The sequence below is a fragment of the Molothrus aeneus genome, chromosome 1 (assembly GCF_037042795.1).
Source record: "Molothrus aeneus isolate 106 chromosome 1, BPBGC_Maene_1.0, whole genome shotgun sequence".
In the NCBI taxonomy this organism is placed as follows: Eukaryota; Metazoa; Chordata; class Aves; order Passeriformes; family Icteridae; genus Molothrus; species Molothrus aeneus.
The window spans coordinates 21,553,386-21,570,958 of NC_089646.1; the positions used below are offsets into that span (position 1 = coordinate 21,553,386).

The window sequence follows — 17,573 nt, forward strand, 5'->3', positions numbered from 1 at the left end:
TTTCTTAAATACACACAGAAAAGACTGTTCTCTCAGATTTGCCATTGGTTTTGTGACTAACATGAAGAGGTTCTTCTCTCATACCTGCCACAGATTCTCCATCAATAAAGTGATATTAATAATCTGTAATAATCTTCCCTAAATACTCTAAGGCTGTGTCCACTAAGAATTTGAAAATATCCAAGTGGTGGTTGAAATGTTTTTTGTTGTTTTTACCGCCTTGGAAAGTGCTGATCATATTTCTTCAACAGCTGCACAATATAGGACCAAGTGCCATCAACCATACAGTTCTCCATGTTGGTTGGCCTGTGTCCAGTAGAGAAGAATTTCTTCTTTATATTCTTCACATTCAGACACATGGACCATTGCACTGTCAAACAAGCTCTCCTATTAATACAATGCAAATAAAGGTAAGAACTTTATTTCCAACACTTTGCATTTTGATTGGGTTTTTTTGCCTACACTTCACATGGAATGGAGGTTTCTCATGAATTGAACTTTCTTGGGAATTTTTAACAGTCCAAAATCATTTTCCTGGGTAAGAAGCAAGATATAGATAGCCTATAACATTTCTAAAGTAAGTGCTTGGTACATATTTGGTTTCTGTACTCAATATGAGGAGAAGGGTGTGCTCAGTCCCGCTGTCAGTGCTACCAACAGAGATGTTACAGAGGGCCCTGTCCCAGTACCACCACTGAAGAACACCACACGTCACTGGTCTCCAACTGGACATTAAATATTGACCACAATTCCTTGAGTGATCACACAGCCCATTCATTATTCCCTGAGTGCTCTGTCAGATCCATGTCTTTCCAGCACAGAGACCAGGATGTCATCTGGGACAGTGGCAGATGTTTTGTCTAGGTGCAGGTAGATGATGTCAGTTGTTCTTCCCTTGTCCACCAACACTGTGACCCCACCATAGAAGGCCACAAAATCTGTCAGGCACAATTTGCCTTTAGTGAAGCCATATTGGCTGTCACCAATCACCTCCTCATCTTCCATGTGCCTTAGCATGGTTTCCAGGAAGATCTGCCCCATGATTGGGCTGGGCACAGAAGTGAGACTGACTGGTCTGTAGTTCTGCAGGTTTTCCTTTTTCACCCTTTTTAGAAATGGGGGTTCTGTTTCCCCTTTTCCAGTCAGTGAGAACTTCACCAGACTGACACAGCTTTTCAGATACACATAGTGGCTTTGCCAGTTCATCTGCCAGTTCCCTCAGGTCCCATGGATGCATCTCATCAAGTCTCATGGACAAGTGCACCTTCAGATTCAGAGCAGGCAGTTCTTCATTCTCCCTTCTGTGATTTGGGCAATGTGCCTGGGGCGTTTGCCAGTGAAGACTGAGGCAAGAAAGTCATTGAGTACCTCAGCCTTCTCAACACCCTGGGTAACTAGGTCTCCTATTTCCTTCTGGAGAGAACTTTTATTTTCCCTCACCTACCTTTGAGTATTCATAGAAGCTTTTTGTATTGTTTTTAACATCCCTGGCTGCATTTAATTCTCTTAGGGCTTTAGCTTTCCTAACACGATCCCTGGCTGCTTGGACAATTTCCTGTTTTAAGATCTATGTTTGTGATGGCAGATCCCCTCAAAAGAGCTTGGTTTGGCTCAAAGTCAGAAGATTAGGCAAAACACAGCTCTACATATTATCCCATCAAAAACAAGGTATCCAATTTATTAGCATGACTGATTCCAGACATTTCTGGAGTAAACAACAACACTTTTCAAGTTTAAGCAGTAGCCTGTTAAACATCTTTCAGGGAGAGCTGCATTCCAAGTGCTGAAAATGCTCTACATCTTTTGCATACCAGAATGGGTGTGAGTTCAGTATATTGGATAAAAGGGGAGACAACTTTCTAGTGATGAGGAGTGGTCACAACCTAAGGAGTTACAAGTCAAGTCTTTGGCCTGAACAGACAGAACTACAATATACTTTAAAAGAGTAAAGAAAAATTGATGTCTACAAAATACAGTATTGCTAGAGTTTTGTGTTTCACCCGGGAAACCAAAGAGGTGTTGGAATTCCACACTTTTATTTAGTTTCTTTAGAGAAAGAAAAAGCAAATGAGTGATAGAAAATCTCTGTCCATTTTATACCCAAAACACATCAAGACTGGAGACAGGGAATTTTTTCTGCATATCTTTTCTACCTAATTTTTCACCTCTTTTTCAGGAGTGGTGAGGAGGAAGAAGCTACAGTGCTGTATTTGTACTTGCAAGCCTAGCTTCTCAAACTCACTGATCAGATCAGGTTGCAAGTATGTCAAAAGCAGTTCAGCATCCTCCCACCCTAGCCATGTGTTCTGTTTAAATTGAATTAAGAAGCTGTGTAGAATACTGCCACAGTTCTTACTGACATTTTCAGGCAATGTATATTTTTTATTTAATTTATTTTATTTTTTAAGACATTTGCTCTTCCTTCTCCTACTTGATAATGATTGCATCTGTTACATAAAAAATACTGAATTCTTGTGAAGCTTGTGAGAAATTTTCCTGTAATAACGGTCCCTCTGTTGTGGCAGAATATGGCTTTAGATGCACAGTTGTTATGGCAAGAAATTAAATAGCCTTTCCTTATTTCAGTTTTTCAAATCGTTGAACAGTATGAATACACAAGTCAGGTTTCAAATATGCTTATCTATTGCTTCAGATGGCAAGAAGGCACAGAGACAAGCTTCTTCAAGTTTCATATAAACAATGGGATGCTTAGCTCAAATTTCCAAATAAGGCTAAGGACATTAAATGCCTGACTTCTCTTGGATATCTCAACTTATCTCTCTTAGGGCACTGAGGGGTTTCCCCTTTGAAATGACTCTGATTTTTCTGTTTCAATCAAAGCAGTACATTCCTCCCCACTGCTAAATTTCTTGTCTTGTAAAAATGTTTTAGTTGAGCTTTGCTGTCTAGTCGACAAAAATCAGTCACACCTATGCACACACGGGAAGACTTTTGTTTGGGAACTTTTCTTTAGCTTATCTTTCTATGAAGACAGAGAGGGATGTGAAAGGATAATAAAATTATGAATCTAAAAAAGGTGAAAAAAGGAGCAAAAGTACTTATCAAAGATACAGAATGAATTCCAATGCAGAAGAACTCAGAACTCAGTACACTAGGACACTTCAGTCTAGAAAAGAGGTGACTGTGCACAAATATGATCTCAAAATGTGTAGTGGCAGGAAGAGTGTGGGTGTGGATTGACTGTTCTCTGCCTCTTCCTGCACAGGAACTGGAACATCTAATGAAGTCTGGGGAGCCAGATTCAAAACAAGCAAAAGGAAGTGATGGTTCATGGTGGCAGGTCTCAGGTGTCTGGAATTTGTGGCCAAAGGGAAGTAGTCAAGGTTAAAAGTTTATGTGATTCTAAGAGGAAAGTAAACAAATTCCCAAAAGAGAAGTCCAGTGAAGATTAGTAAATGAACACAAACTTCATATAGATAAGGAAGTCCCTGATCTGAAAGCATTTGGAAGCTGAAAGTTATTAGGAGAGTGTTGTGTATGCATGCCCCCATTCTTAGTTCCTTCTTACTCTTCCTAAAGGCAGCTGTGATGAGAAGAGGGCTCAGTTAGATTCCCTCCTGGCTTGAGACCGTATTCCTGATGAGTTGTTTTTTTCTCCCAGACTGACGGCAAAAAGCATTTTTATGAAACCTGTACCTATAAATACCACTGTGGTAGAATACACAGACACATGGTGCATTCTCAGTAGCTGAGCACTGTAGTACCACCAGTGAAGCATCTGTCAGGGAAGCAGTGAAATAACAGCAAAAATTCACCCCATGTATGAGGCACATCCACCAGCATGAGTGGCAGGAGCTAACCCCGTCCAGAGGCAGTCTGCTCCTGCTGTAAAACTGTTAGTACTGTCTTTAGGACTTGATCTTAGGACAAAGCAATACCATCCAATGCATTGCTTTTGAATGGTCACCAACTGCTCTTGTGTAATTTTGTGTATAATCTAGTAATATAATATATGTATATTATATATACATATAATATATATTGTATATATATATATATTATATTAAATGTATAATGTAGTATAATATAATATATCTAACATAAAATAATGTGTATAATCTTTGTGTAAAAAAGTCCTCTTCCAGAACATTTCTGATGGAGTTACACAATGCAGCAAAGGCTGTAGCCTGGCTAGAAAACCAGAAAAGTGGAACAGGGTATTGGAATGAGAAGTGGGGAACTGGAGAGGTCTGGAAACCTGCTCAAAGTAATAATGCTCAGGAGAAGAAAGCAGTACAGTTTTCCATGGTGGGGAAACTGAGGCAGTCTGCTGTAGTTAAAGGGAGGGAGTGGTGCTCTAAGATAGTGTGCCAGATACATGGCATATAAAATAGCAACAGCGATAGATTATACAGTTGAGCAATTCCATGTGACCAGACAAAAAGATCTAGGCCACTGGACAAATTCTGCTTTTAAATGGTTGCAGGAGACACATGTGTTTCTCTTAACCACAGAGGGCTCTTTTTGAACCTTTGCTGTAACAATTCACTAGGATGCTAACACTCTAGGATCTATGAAAAAAGAAAAATGTAAATATGAAAATCCTTTGGTATTCAAATGGATCTACGTATATATCCATTGTGATCATATATTGAGGGTTTCTTTGCAGGCACATTACTATATTGTGGGGTTTTTTTTTAATTTGTCATCATTAAAGAAGTCTATATGCTGGTGAAAGAATTCTGAAAGGAGAATTTGCATGTTACCACATTGAGAGGGAGAGATTTACTAGCTACTTATGGGTTACCTTATTGCAAATAGACAATGCTAACCTCATGAAGCAACAGAAAAAAAGAAAAAAGGGGGATTCTTTTTTTCATGTGTTTTCATCTGTTAATGAATTATATACTTTGAAGGATGCTTTTGACTGAAGATCTCAGACAATGTTAAATGTTTATGTTCTATTTATAGCATTATAATTTTAATCAGATAAATTACACCAATTTTCAAAATCTAGTACTGCACAGCATTAGTGTGTGAGAGGTTTTGTGTGTTTATAGCTATTCTTTCCTTTAATGCTACAACATTTATTACAATTACAAACATTTTCTTTAGGAATTTGTTTAAGATATTTTGTGTTCAGAGGTTAAAGGAACTGATAAGAAGGATCTGATGCAGCACTTTATAATCTGATGTCCTTAAGCAATAGCTTTGGCTATATTTAGTTGAGTTCCTGTTGAGATCTTACTGTAAACTTCTATGTATATTTTATTGTGATTTTGCATGATTGGATTGTCATGAAGTAAAATTTATCTTTACTTCTGTAGCAGTTGGCTCCAGGAGTTATATGAGGCTTCATGAAAGAAGCCATAAAATGCCCTGTATAGAAATTAAAGACAAACTGCCAACAAAAAGTAGTTTTTAATTGGAGAACAAAAATCTGTAAATATAAGGCTGAAGAGAATGCATCTTAATGCGAGATTAAAAATGAAGAAGCTGTTGCATTTTACAAATTTGAGCTGTTACCAAAACAAATCTGTAACATATTTGTTATATGATCAAAAATTGTGTTATTTGAAGTCAGACTTCCGTTTTTTTCTAAAACTGGTAAAATCCTTACATTTTAATAGGCAGATTCTGATGAGAAGTAATGAATAAACTACTGTGCAACAACTCTGAATTTGACCTGTTATATATATCAGAATTTGCCCCTGAGAACCTAACAAAATTTAGTAAAGCAACGAAATTGACACCGGTACAAAGTGGAGAAAAATGTTGTCTGCTGTAATTCCTATAACTGGGTAGTATCTTGCTGTGCTATTACTCATCATGCTTCTAGTTGAAGACAAAGTATTCTCATGGTTGTTCTGTTCAATTGAAAAAACAGTGTTAATCCAAAATTCAAGACCTCTGAGACAGGAACAAATCTGTTCAATTGAAAAAACAGTGTTAATCCAAAATTCAAGACCTCTGAGACAGGAACAAATCTGTTAGAGTCGTTGTATGTGTATGTCATTACCATTCCCATTTCTCTCTTTGCAGTTTGCTGTTCCAGAAGACACTCCTGAACTTGCTGCTTTTTTATATAATTCCACAATTTCTCATTACATCAGGAGAAGGGATGTTGCAGTGGCAGAACCTCACAGGAAAAACTCTGCAAGAATATTGGTGAGCTATCTAAAAGTTTTGTACTGGGAGTGTGCAGGGAAAGGTGAGACTCTACAGTACCACAGGCCAGGCAAATGGGACACATCACTGTATTCTTAACAGTCCAGACAATGCTGCAGCAATAGCAATGCTGTCTCTCCTAGGGAAATAGTTCTGATTAGACAGTCTGGTACCTGAGTATTTGTTCTTGGCTGTATTTTCAGAAGTTTTTTTCCACTCCTGCATTTGAAGTGCCATCCTTAGCATACTTCAGCCCTGTAGGTGTCAGCTGCCTTTGCCTAAAGGTAATGTGTGAACACAGTGACCTTGAGATCAGGCAAGGGATTCACAGTCAGTGCTTTCCCTCTATTTTTATGAACCTTGGGCAGAGTTTCTTTCATGCTGTCCAGTCTCTTATTAAGCTGTTTACTGCAAACTCGTGCTTGAATTCCTTGATCTCACTAAAATTTGGAAGCAAAGAACCTCACAAATTTAAGTGTTCTGGACTAAGAGAATAATTATTGCTTCTGAAAGTTAATTTGGCAATTTTTATAACAGGAAGAAGATAGAATCTGAAAGTAATGAAAACTGTAATGTTATTAAGAACAAAATCACAGTTTAACCCATTTTAAGCAATAATCACTGTTGATTCCTGTGCCATTCTTTCATCAACCCAGTACCCTAGGAAGAATATGATTCCACTGGATCTGAAGGAAAAATGCCAGGACTTTCAAAGACATGCCAGTCAATATCACAGAACACTTAATCCATTCTTCAGTGATATCTTAAATTTCAGGCATCTTTCTGAGTGACTAGGCTCATGGGCTGCCAACATAAAAATGACTGCAGCAACTGGAAGTGGTAAACAAAGTTCTGAAGCATGCACTCTGTTTGTAACTTAAAATATGAAGCAGGGAATTTTCTGCTGCTTGATCTAGATGGAGCAAACTTATTTAGTGGGGTACTCAGTAATAAGAAATTGCCACTTTGATGAGCATTCTTCTAGTAAAATATGCTTTTGGTCAGCACAAATTAGGATAGGATTGGGTGCAGTGCTTACCACTGGATATATAGAAAGAATATTCCAGAGTGAGCATAGAAAAGCAATGTCATTGGTTCAGTTAGAAGGTGTCCAAGTACTAATGCTTTCAGCATTAGTTACTGCTGATGCATAATTTTTTTTTATTTGACATATTGGAAGTGTACATGGTAAAATGAATGTTGCTCTGGAAAAGACTAATTGGCCAAAGATAATTCTGTGTTTAAAATTGTAATTTTTTTAAAGAAATTTTAAGTTATTTTCATTTTCATTAAAGCATTTTCACAGAGAGACAAAATGTTCTGAGAACCTCTTATTCTACTTATGCTGTTGATTAAATATTTGGTCTCTTTTCCATTAGTTCCAATGTTATATTGTTCTGAAAATCACTACAGGCTAAATGCATTACTAAGAAAAACAGAAATATGTGTTCAGGTCCTAAAATGTCAGCCAAAAGTAGACTTTTTTGCATACTAATGATTTGTTTTGCTAATGTGTGTTTTTGACCACTATGATTAATGAAAACAAGTCTTCTCCTTCCTGCAAAATAAATAAATCTGTTTGGAGGATGTTTAAAGCCAAATAAACAGATACTCTAAAATATTCATTTAAAAAAAAAAAAGTTTATAGTTGCAAGTTCCAGGGTTTACAGTTTAATTTTCAGTCAGATAGAGAAAGCAGCAATTAGCCATACAGCTTCTGCTTATCCTCCAATAAGACAGAGATTTGTGAGGAAAGCTGTCTATAAAGATACAGGATTCCTTAAGAGTGTTTTCAGATCTGTTCCATGCATCATCATCTCATTTCCTGCAGATTGGGTATTGGTAGTGCATTCTCACTAGGGAATAAACTTACTTTTGAAAACTTAGCTTTGCTTTTGAGGTCACAAGGCCTTCTGTCATGGGAGGGATTCTCTGCTTTGTTATAAAAATAGGAATCAATTAAAACTTCAGCCTTCCCCTGAGCCAAACAAAACTTTTCAGATAAAACCCATTTGTATATACAAAATTTTTTATTTTTTCCACAAACATTTAATCATTTTTTATGGGATCGTTTTTCCTTTTTATGCCCTAAACAACCACATAATTCCTGTGGTTACCCCATGAGACTCTGCTCATTCCCTTCAGTGGCTTCCAGTCAGCTTTTAACCTTTAGTGTGACATTCTTTTGGCAGACATCAGGAGTATATAGTTTTGAGTTGCAATGCTTGGCTTTTGCTTTCAGCCTTGTGTATGGGCCAGAATCACTGCTCATCAAGAATGTTTCATGGACAGTAAGCTTCAAGGAAAGCAACTAATGAATCTCAGCAAATGTTCTGGCTGCTATGATGTAAATATCAGTGGGAAAACCAGGAGAGTTAGAAAAGGGGAAAGATTTAGCAATATAAATAAACACTTAATGCATAGAGAACAGAAAAAGTGTTGAAATCATAAAATGATTGATAGCTGAGGAAAAAGCACATGCTTCAAAGGATTGGTAAGTGCCTGGACATTTTAAGAGTTTTTCAGAGCAAACACTTTTGAAAATTATTACTTTTATTTTCTTTACTATAGGTAGGTGTTTGTATTCACTGGTGATTCAAAAAGAATCTGCTCCTTGGTTTAGAGTTATCACAATGACTCATGGGGTATCTCATAATATATTAGATAAAATTACTGATTTCAAACTATTTAGCTCTTTAAGGAAAAGTTTATTTGTTTTTGCTTATTTACAGCATTTGAAAATTATTTTATTTTCAAAACATAAGTATGTCTTCCCTTTATTTTTTGCTCAGAACTGTACAAATGTGAAGTGTGTCTTAATTTCGTGCACTGTGGGACAGCTGGAAAGAGGAAAGAGTGCTGCACTAAAAATCAGGTCCCGGCTCTGGGCACAAACATTCCTGGAGGTAATGCAAACAAACATCTCTTTCTATACACATATAAAAATAATTTATTTGAGCAGATATTTTAAAATAAAAATTAATAAATTAAGTGGGGCAAATGTAAATACTTGTTACCATTTTCTTTGAAGATAACATCTCACTGGTTCCTGTCCAGGTTTTTTGGATTCTGCTTAATTTTTTTTTTCTTGCTATCACTCCTTCTCAAATTTATGTCCTGAATCCTACTTGATGATGCCAAGATTATTTTTAAATACCTCTCCTGGTTTTGTTTCTGCTTTCCTGGACTGACCCAGATGTCCTGCATTTATAACCTCTTTTCCAGTGGAAGGTTTTTCTTGGAGCCAAAGAGTGTACCATGTACACTATGTCCAGCTTAAACATTCATTGTTATTCATTCTCTATTAATCCAGGGAAGAGTAGTATGCATCAAACTCATATGATATACGACACTCATGTAGTGACAATCTGTCTTACTGCTGAAAGAGGCAGTGTAGATGATGGAAAAAAATACAGCTTCTCTTTGCAAATTCTTGCGTTTCCAACTTCTGCTCTCAGGATTATATTCACACTGCATAAAGGGACCTGCTGGAGTGAGGGCAGAGGAGGGCCACAAAGATGACTGGAAGAATGAAACACTTCTCCTGTGAGGAAAGGCTGAGAGAGCTGGGGTTGTTGAGCCTGGAGAAGGGAAGGCTGCAGGAAGAGCTTATAGCACCTTCCAGTACCTAAAGGGGTCTTCTGAGAAAGATGGGAACAAATCTTTAGCAGGGCATGTTGCAATAAAACAAGGGGTAATGGTTTTCAACTACAAGTTGAAAATCTATTTAGATTAGATGCAAGAAAGAAGTGTTTCAAAATGAGGGTGGTAAAATGCTGGAACAGGTTGCCCAGAGAGGTGGCAGATGTCCCATGCCTGGAAACATTCAAGGTCAGATTGGACTCTGAGCAGTTTGTACTAATTGAAGATGTCCACGCTTATGGCAGCCTGGACATCTTCAATTAAAGTTCCCTTCCAACCCAAATTATTCTATGATTTTGTAAGGCAGAGGGATTTTACTGTTAGCTTTACCTTATAGCTGGCCTTGTGTCTGTATTTACTGTGTAGTTGTCATACCTTTAACGATGGAAAATACACTGAGAAATTTATAATTCCATTTGCTGTTATTAAGAAATACCTGCATCTCCTGTCTTGATCAAGCTGATTTATTATTGGCTTGTTTTTCAAGGAATTCAGGATTTCCCAGTCTTTCTATCTGGAATGTAAGAACCTTTCCTGTGTTCCCTACAGCTGTGGGAGAAGAATTCTTTATATGCAGGGTACCTCTTACCCTAGCAAGAGAAGAATTGAGGATCTTCAGTTTACAGCTTTAAATTAAGCTCCTCATGCCTTTGAAGTTAACTTCTCCCTTCCCTCAAATATGAAAGTAGACCAAAGAAATTCATCCTCACTTGCTTTCCTGGAGAAATGAGAGCAGATAGGATAAGATTTCCAGAAAGTTGAATGCCAGCTCAGTAGCTAACCAAATCCATAATGGATGCAAACTTTTGGGAGGTCATTGGTCTCTCTTGGTGTACAGGACTATGGTAGTGGTTACTTGAAAGGGTGACTTGAAAGGTTTTTCTACCTAGCTATCAGGAGGCCAGGTCACATTCTGTGTTTCTTCTCCAAAAGCTGTTGTAGGACCACTATGACTGAAGAGCACTTAAGTTCTGTCCTCACTATCTGGCCTTGCTTGAAGAAAAAAGATTTCTGTCTCACTCAGTAACAGAGGACATCCTTTCAGAGACTAAGTGAAATAATTCCTGATTTGTCAATGCATTTTCTTTCTATGAAGAAGTCATCCCAAGAAAATTTCATGTCCTTTCTTCAGTTTGATTAACACAAATAAAATGTTTTTAAGAGGAATCGTATTTTAAAAATGTTAGCTATGTCTAGATACTCTAGACTAGTTGTGCCTCATTTAGGTTTGCTGAGTGAGTCATCTGCTAGTGCAAAAAAAGACAAGGTCTGGTTCAAATTTAAGCCCAAAAGTATGACAGCTTGGATGTCTCTTTGTCCTTTCAAATCTGGGAATTGGGATGGACATCATTTGGTGCAAGCTTTTGCAAAGGGCAGAAAATACCAGCATGTAACCATCCCTGCAGCTATAGAAGAAACATATCTATTGGGAAATAGAATGGACATTTGATTCCATTTTTTCCAAATTCCATTAAGAGACTGCTGGACAAGCTCACATAGGCTAGTCCCTGTTAAGTTCAGGTAAGAACTTCACTGCACTGGTTCTCTGTTCTCTGTTCCTAACACACAGAGAGAAGCAGAGATATTATCCTTGACTGGAACAATGTGTGGCACTTTTGAGCACTGCAGTAGGCAAACAATAACAGAGAATCTTCATCATTTTCCTCACCAAGCAAAAGATAAAGCTCCCTTAGTTACCTTCCTTACTGGGAACTGAGCCTGATGTATTCCAGATCCAGTCAAGTCTTTCTCCTCATCATTCTGCTGGTGAAATATAATTAACTCTGTAAGGGCCAAAAAGTAGGTCTGGTGAAAAAATCCTGTGCACAGATCTTCAGATAAAGTTTCTGGGCTATTTACAGCTATTTCAGTGGAAATTAGCCTCATTAGGATTTTACTAAGCCTAGTTTAGTATATGTCAATAAATATCTGTAAGAGATTAAAGTTAAACAAAATTAATGAGAAACAATGAGTTAAACAAAATTAATGAGAAAATTTCTCTGAGTTTTTGGCTGTGACAGAAGATGTGTAACAATTGAAATAAACTAGCTACAGAAGACACGAAATCTCCTTTTTTTGGATAACTCTTAGTAAAAACATAATCTTTTTCTGGGGTTTAACCTTAGTTGGACTGACTTAGGTTCAGAACAAGTATAACTGCATGAAATTCAGTGGCATGTTTATTGCAGGAGCAGTGGAACTCATTTTATGAAATTTTAGTAATCTGAAAGATGCCAAAGCTGGTTGCTAACTCTGTAGACAGTGACAAGACAGAAAGGTATCTTCAGAGGTTGCATTATCCAGCTGATTTGAAACATCTCTCTGTCTGATCTGGATGGGGAGAAGGGTCAAAACTGAGCCTTGGGACATGGCTGTGTGCAAACACACCAGGCAATGCCCGTGCTGCAGTCCCTTTAGCTCCTCCTTGCTCTTCAATAAATCCTGCTTGCTCTGCCTGCACCTCCCTTCACTCAGTGAGCTCCGGACAGAGATGGAATGTTACACCAGCCTGTGGGCAGGGACAAGGGTGAGCCATCCTGTAGATTCACAGGGAGGAAAGACCTCGTGGGAAACACTCCTACCAGATTACTCCACTGGCCTTACATACCCTTGCTATCAAACAAGACTTTTTATGGGCTGTGATTTTGCCTTTTCCCTGTAAACATTTCTGTGTCCTTTCAATAGTAATTTGCAATTCTTGTTAAGAATCAGAAAAATTCCACTCAAAGCAACAGAATGTTTTTCCTAAGTAGAAAAAGGTGGTTCCCAGAGAGCTGTTGCATTGCCCCATTTATGTCTAATTATATGCCAGAATTACGTGATCTTTATTTCACATGCAAACTTGGAGACAGTAAATAGTGTCCTAGGGTCTGGTTGTCTTCCTTCCACTCATCTCGAAACAGTTCCCTTTTTCACAGCCCCTTTTAAAATTAACAGTTACACAACCATCACCATAAAAGACCGTAGAACATAATTAGTTTCCTAAAAAGGGCACAATCTGCTCTTAGTAAGTCTGCAACTGTTGTTAACTAGGCTGAAATCTGCAGATTCAAATTGAGGATTAAAGTGCAGTTAAAATAATCAGGATGAGATTATTGTGACTCAGGAAGGACTGTTCAAGGGCCAGACTGAACCCCACTGTCATGCTTTTGTAAAGAAACTTAGGGTAAAAGTCTCTAGAGAAGCATTGCAGTTCATGTAAAAGTTAATGTAAAAGTTTTCATATGCCAAAGAAATCAGAATAATGGTGATATGCAACATTCCTCAACTGTGTTATAATTTAAATGAAGACATGATGATTTGCAGAAGAAATTTTTTGTGCTCATTAAAGCCGAGAACACAGTGTCAGGATGTTTTTTCTTCTTATAGATATGCTAATGCAATCCTGAGAAGGATTTTATTGGAAGTGATTAATTTATGCTAGGGTGAAATAACTAATGTTTTTAATCAAAGTTATATGGGCAAACATGTGTATTTTGTTGCCACAGAAGACCTGTCATGTATTGAGTGACTCCTTCCTCTTCCACTTAGTTTAACTGACAACAGCTGACCCTCTTGTCTCCTGACAGTTGTAACCTGTAACCTTAAAACCCAAACTCCCATAACAAATAACAGCTAAATGACGTGCAGTGATTAGACACATTTGAATAAATAAAGCAGCCCAAATTTCCTAACCAACCAACAAAGATAGAGACAGACATTGTGCAAAGGCCAAGAAGAATCACATACATTTTTGGAGTAACTTCAAAGTGTGTCTGTAAATATGCACTCTCTAGTAAAGCTGACTTTTGGATTCAGACTTGCTGATCAGGCACATAATAGGCTGATTTGTTCAAAACAGAAACAACCTTACATGGTTATGTTATATTGTGTTCTGATGGGACTCCATTATTCCCCCATTTGTCTGATCATATTTCTGAGTCATCTGAGGGAGACCCAAGGGGATCTGGTCCAGTATTCTTTGCATGGATGAGTACTTTTTAGTCTAAGACTCAGAGCTGGCTAGTGAAACATCTGTTTTGAAAATGCATTTCTAAGTGATGAAGCTGTATAATCTGTCTGATTTGTAACAACCTTCAGGCTCCAAGATCTTTGGAAGTCATAGCATTGTGGGATATGGAACTCAGTGCATTCTTAGCTACTGTTTCATCCTGTACTGAAAATTTCTCATAATGATACAAATCTCCTTCTGGGAGAGGTAGGGGAGGCAGTAATCTACAAAACCACAGAGGATGTGTCAGGTTCCCAAGAAGTTTGAAGTTTATTGTATTTTCTTTTAATATTACTGAATATAATTGTATTGTTTCTCTCTTGACTTTTTGGCAGTTCCAGATATGTGAATTTGGCACTCCTGATCACATGAACTTTAATAGTTAGAAGGGAGGAAAATCTAGTTTTAATCAGAAAAAGTTGAAAAGCAAGAGAAGCACCACTGCATTTTGGTGCTCTCTTGGTACCCAAAGTCATATTTTGGCTTCTCTGTTAAATATTCATTATTTCAATGTTTCTGAATGTGCACTGATCCTGTTTCTTTTTAGATGCCTAAAAATGGAAATATATGCTTGGCATATTAATGGTGATGTGTGCTGCAACACTCTTAACTGCCTGACAGGTTTTGGATACCTGTTTTGGTATCCAAAACCTGAAACTAAATACCTAAGGTCTATGTTCAACACATGGAGAAAATGAGATACCTCAGACAAAGTGACTTGCATTAACCATCAGGTTGGTGCATGAGGGCTACTCCTTATCAGGAGGATAGGCACCCAAATCAGGATTTAAGAATACGTTCACCCTTTATTAACACAAAATCCAAAAATTATTTAGAAGGCACCTATAGAATTAGATGAAAGACTTGAAGAGGACTTGGTTTATTCCATATTAATTCCCAGAAGCAAGAGCTGGCAGTCCAATGATTAGAGAATTCAGGACTGGAAGACACAAATTCAATTCAAACTCAGCCTGAGAGGCCCCACATCCCTGCTTTATAATATGATGGTGTTTCCTTCTGCTGAAGCTGCACCAAGGATATAAAAAGAAATTGAGAGGTCTGGAAGGGTATAGAAAATGAGGAAGACCATGATGTAACACCTTGGTTTGTACCATCAACTACAAGTTCTCCTAGTCCTGGCATCCACCTTTGCCGTCATTGCCTGGAACCTGGAGCTGTCACCACTGTTGGAATGCACGTTCTAATGAGAAATTTTGTTAAGAATCTCCATATTTTATTACTGGTGAACTCAGAGCCTCTTTAGTGTGGTAGAAGTTCTCTAGGCCAGGTAATGCTTTTGTGGTAAGGATTCAGTTCAGCTACACAAAGGCCATTAGAGGAAAAATGCAGATGGTCTGTGGGGCCACACAGACTGCAGCACATGTGTGCTGGCAGAGGCTTGGAGCTCAAAACAAAGGTGAACTGGTGGAGGTGATGTGAGACAGGTGAGAGATCCTCTTGTACAAGGTCCTTTATTTGTTCACTTTTCTTCCTCTCATCTTTACTATGGGAGCAATTATTTGATCTGTAAGTGGAATATGACCCCAAGGAACAATAATTTCTATCCTCAGCATCCTCCAGCCCAGAACCTCTTTCTATGTCCAGTGGAAAACATCTCAGTCCAGGGAAGATTGCCTAGTATTTTCAAAGAATAATTCTGCAGCCAACCTAAATTCCCTATGTGTGGATGGAAGTGGTCAAACAGAAAAATTAGTGAGAGAGACATCTTGTGCCCTCATTCATTTCCATATATAGGCTATATATGGAAGTTTAAGTAGATTATTTTAATCCAGACTGAGAATTAAAAGCCAAAAATTTTATGTGCTGCCCTTCAAGGCACATATAATAACAAAAGGAGGAAGTCATCAACAAAATTTTCAGTTGCATCAAAACACTATTGCTATTTGAAAAAACAAAATAAGTAAAACCAAAAACTTTTGTTGTGGCCAAAAATATTATATTATACTCGATTTGATTGTTTATGTGGAATGAAGGCTAGGAAAAAAGAGACCTCTGCATGGGGCTGAACTACCTGGAGGTCTTTTGGGTATGGGCTAGTTTTGTTTTAATTCATTTTTATTTAAAATATTTTCAGTGTTAGCAAGAGCAGAACATGAGACTCTTCCTAGATGTGTTACAGTATAGGTAATGTTAGGTATATGAAGAAATAAACATCTTAGATTGATAACCATTATAATCTTTATATTGAAATCTTTTGGAATCACAACAAAATAGCTGCCTCCATTATAATGTAAAATAGGCTGTCATAATGAATGTAAAAAATACAATATGTGAAGTGAAAGAATATAATGATAAAGAGAAGGATGTGTTGATTTTTCAGAGTATTTTCTTTGGTCACAGCTATGTTTGGGTAGAGATATCCTCTTGCCACAAATGGCACAAATACAATTTACCGTGTGTACAGAGTCACATGTACATTTTTAAACAAATTATTAAGAAGAAATAGTTGTATGAGCTCTACACTCTCTTGGCAGCACTTCAGGTTTTGGGAGGTATTGGTCAAAGAAAGCAAGCTAATGAATTCCCAAAGCATGTATTTAAAAGGTATTGCTTACCCTCCTGTCTTCAAAGTGTGCCAGACTCCAGCAGATACAAGGGGAAACAAATGTTAATCAAGCAGTGCCAAAATTGTTGTAACAGCACTGAACTCCATGTGCAAAAGTTGTACGTTTTGGGGATGAAAATATCACCACAGCATGCAGCTTGCCATCGGGGAAGTATGGGCATTTCAGCTAGGGAGACTTCACTGGGCTACATCTAAGCAGAAAAAAAAAGGATTTCCAAGAGCCCGAACAATTCTCCATAGAGGCAATGGAGCAGAGTCATTCTGGGGACTCTCTCCAGTAGCTGAACTATTCAAACCTGCAGAACAGCAATGATCTGCCAGTCTTTAAGCTGCTAAAGATTTTGTTCCTCCTAGCCTCAGTCTAGCTCCCTGGGATCCAGAATTGTCCCTGCATTTCAGTGTGCTCTCTGACCAGGATGCCTACATGCCTTAGAGATGCTTTGTGGAGGTCAGTAGGTCTGTGCTTGAGCTTCCTGCAGAATGCACCAGCATCCCACTGGAGCCTGGTGAACAGTCTTTCAAATTGTCAAAGATTTTCCATCACTTCTCACATTATTTTGGTCTCAATTTTATGTAGGAAAACACTGCACTCAATATTTATTGGGAACACTTTCCTTCATTGCTGGCTGCTTTTTTGTCTTGCAACTTTTAAAGAAAACGATGCTTCAATTAAAAAATCTATTTGTGAAACAAAAGCATGTAGAGAGAGAAGCTTTAATAAGTAAATCATCAGGATCTTCTACCCAGGCAACACAGGGGATGGCCCTGTTTTGCCTGCTTCCCAGGATATTGCAAACTACTGTCTCAGCAACGAGCACAGGATCAGGTTCTGCTTGTTCTAACACAAGGGGAACCACAAAAGACCAGTGTAGTTAAGGCTGGGCTCTCTATTGTTGATCATTAAGCACTGACACAAGTACCAGATCATTTCTTCTCCCTCCTCTGAGCCATGACTAAGTCCTCAGCTTGAATTTCAAACCACAAGTCCTGCAGCTTCCAGTAAATACTGAATATTTAAACATACGCTATTTAAAAAATGATATGGTAAAGAAATGCTGTTTCTTGCAATTGGCTTGAGAATTATTAAAAAGGCTGTAGGAAAGACAGCTGCTTCTATCTCAAAGGTGTTAGTACAAGTAAGAATCCTGTTTGCAGCCAATGTTGACCACAGTCATTGTTTTTAAGTCGTTTGCCACAAACACATAATTCTGTAAGTGCAGGAAA

The 17,573-nt window shown here is 37.9% G+C and overlaps 1 protein-coding gene across 1 annotated transcript in view; it reads left to right on the forward strand.

Annotated features, from left to right (window-relative positions):
• The window catches only part of ITGA8 (integrin subunit alpha 8), a 111,729-nt gene that overhangs the window by 77,093 nt on the left and 17,063 nt on the right, over positions 1–17,573 (forward strand). The window contains exons 25-27 of the mRNA XM_066562668.1: positions 252–410; positions 6,004–6,129; positions 8,922–9,035. Of these exons, the coding sequence (XP_066418765.1) occupies positions 252–410; positions 6,004–6,129; positions 8,922–9,035 (399 nt within the window). The remainder of the gene's footprint in view (positions 1–251; positions 411–6,003; positions 6,130–8,921; positions 9,036–17,573) is intronic.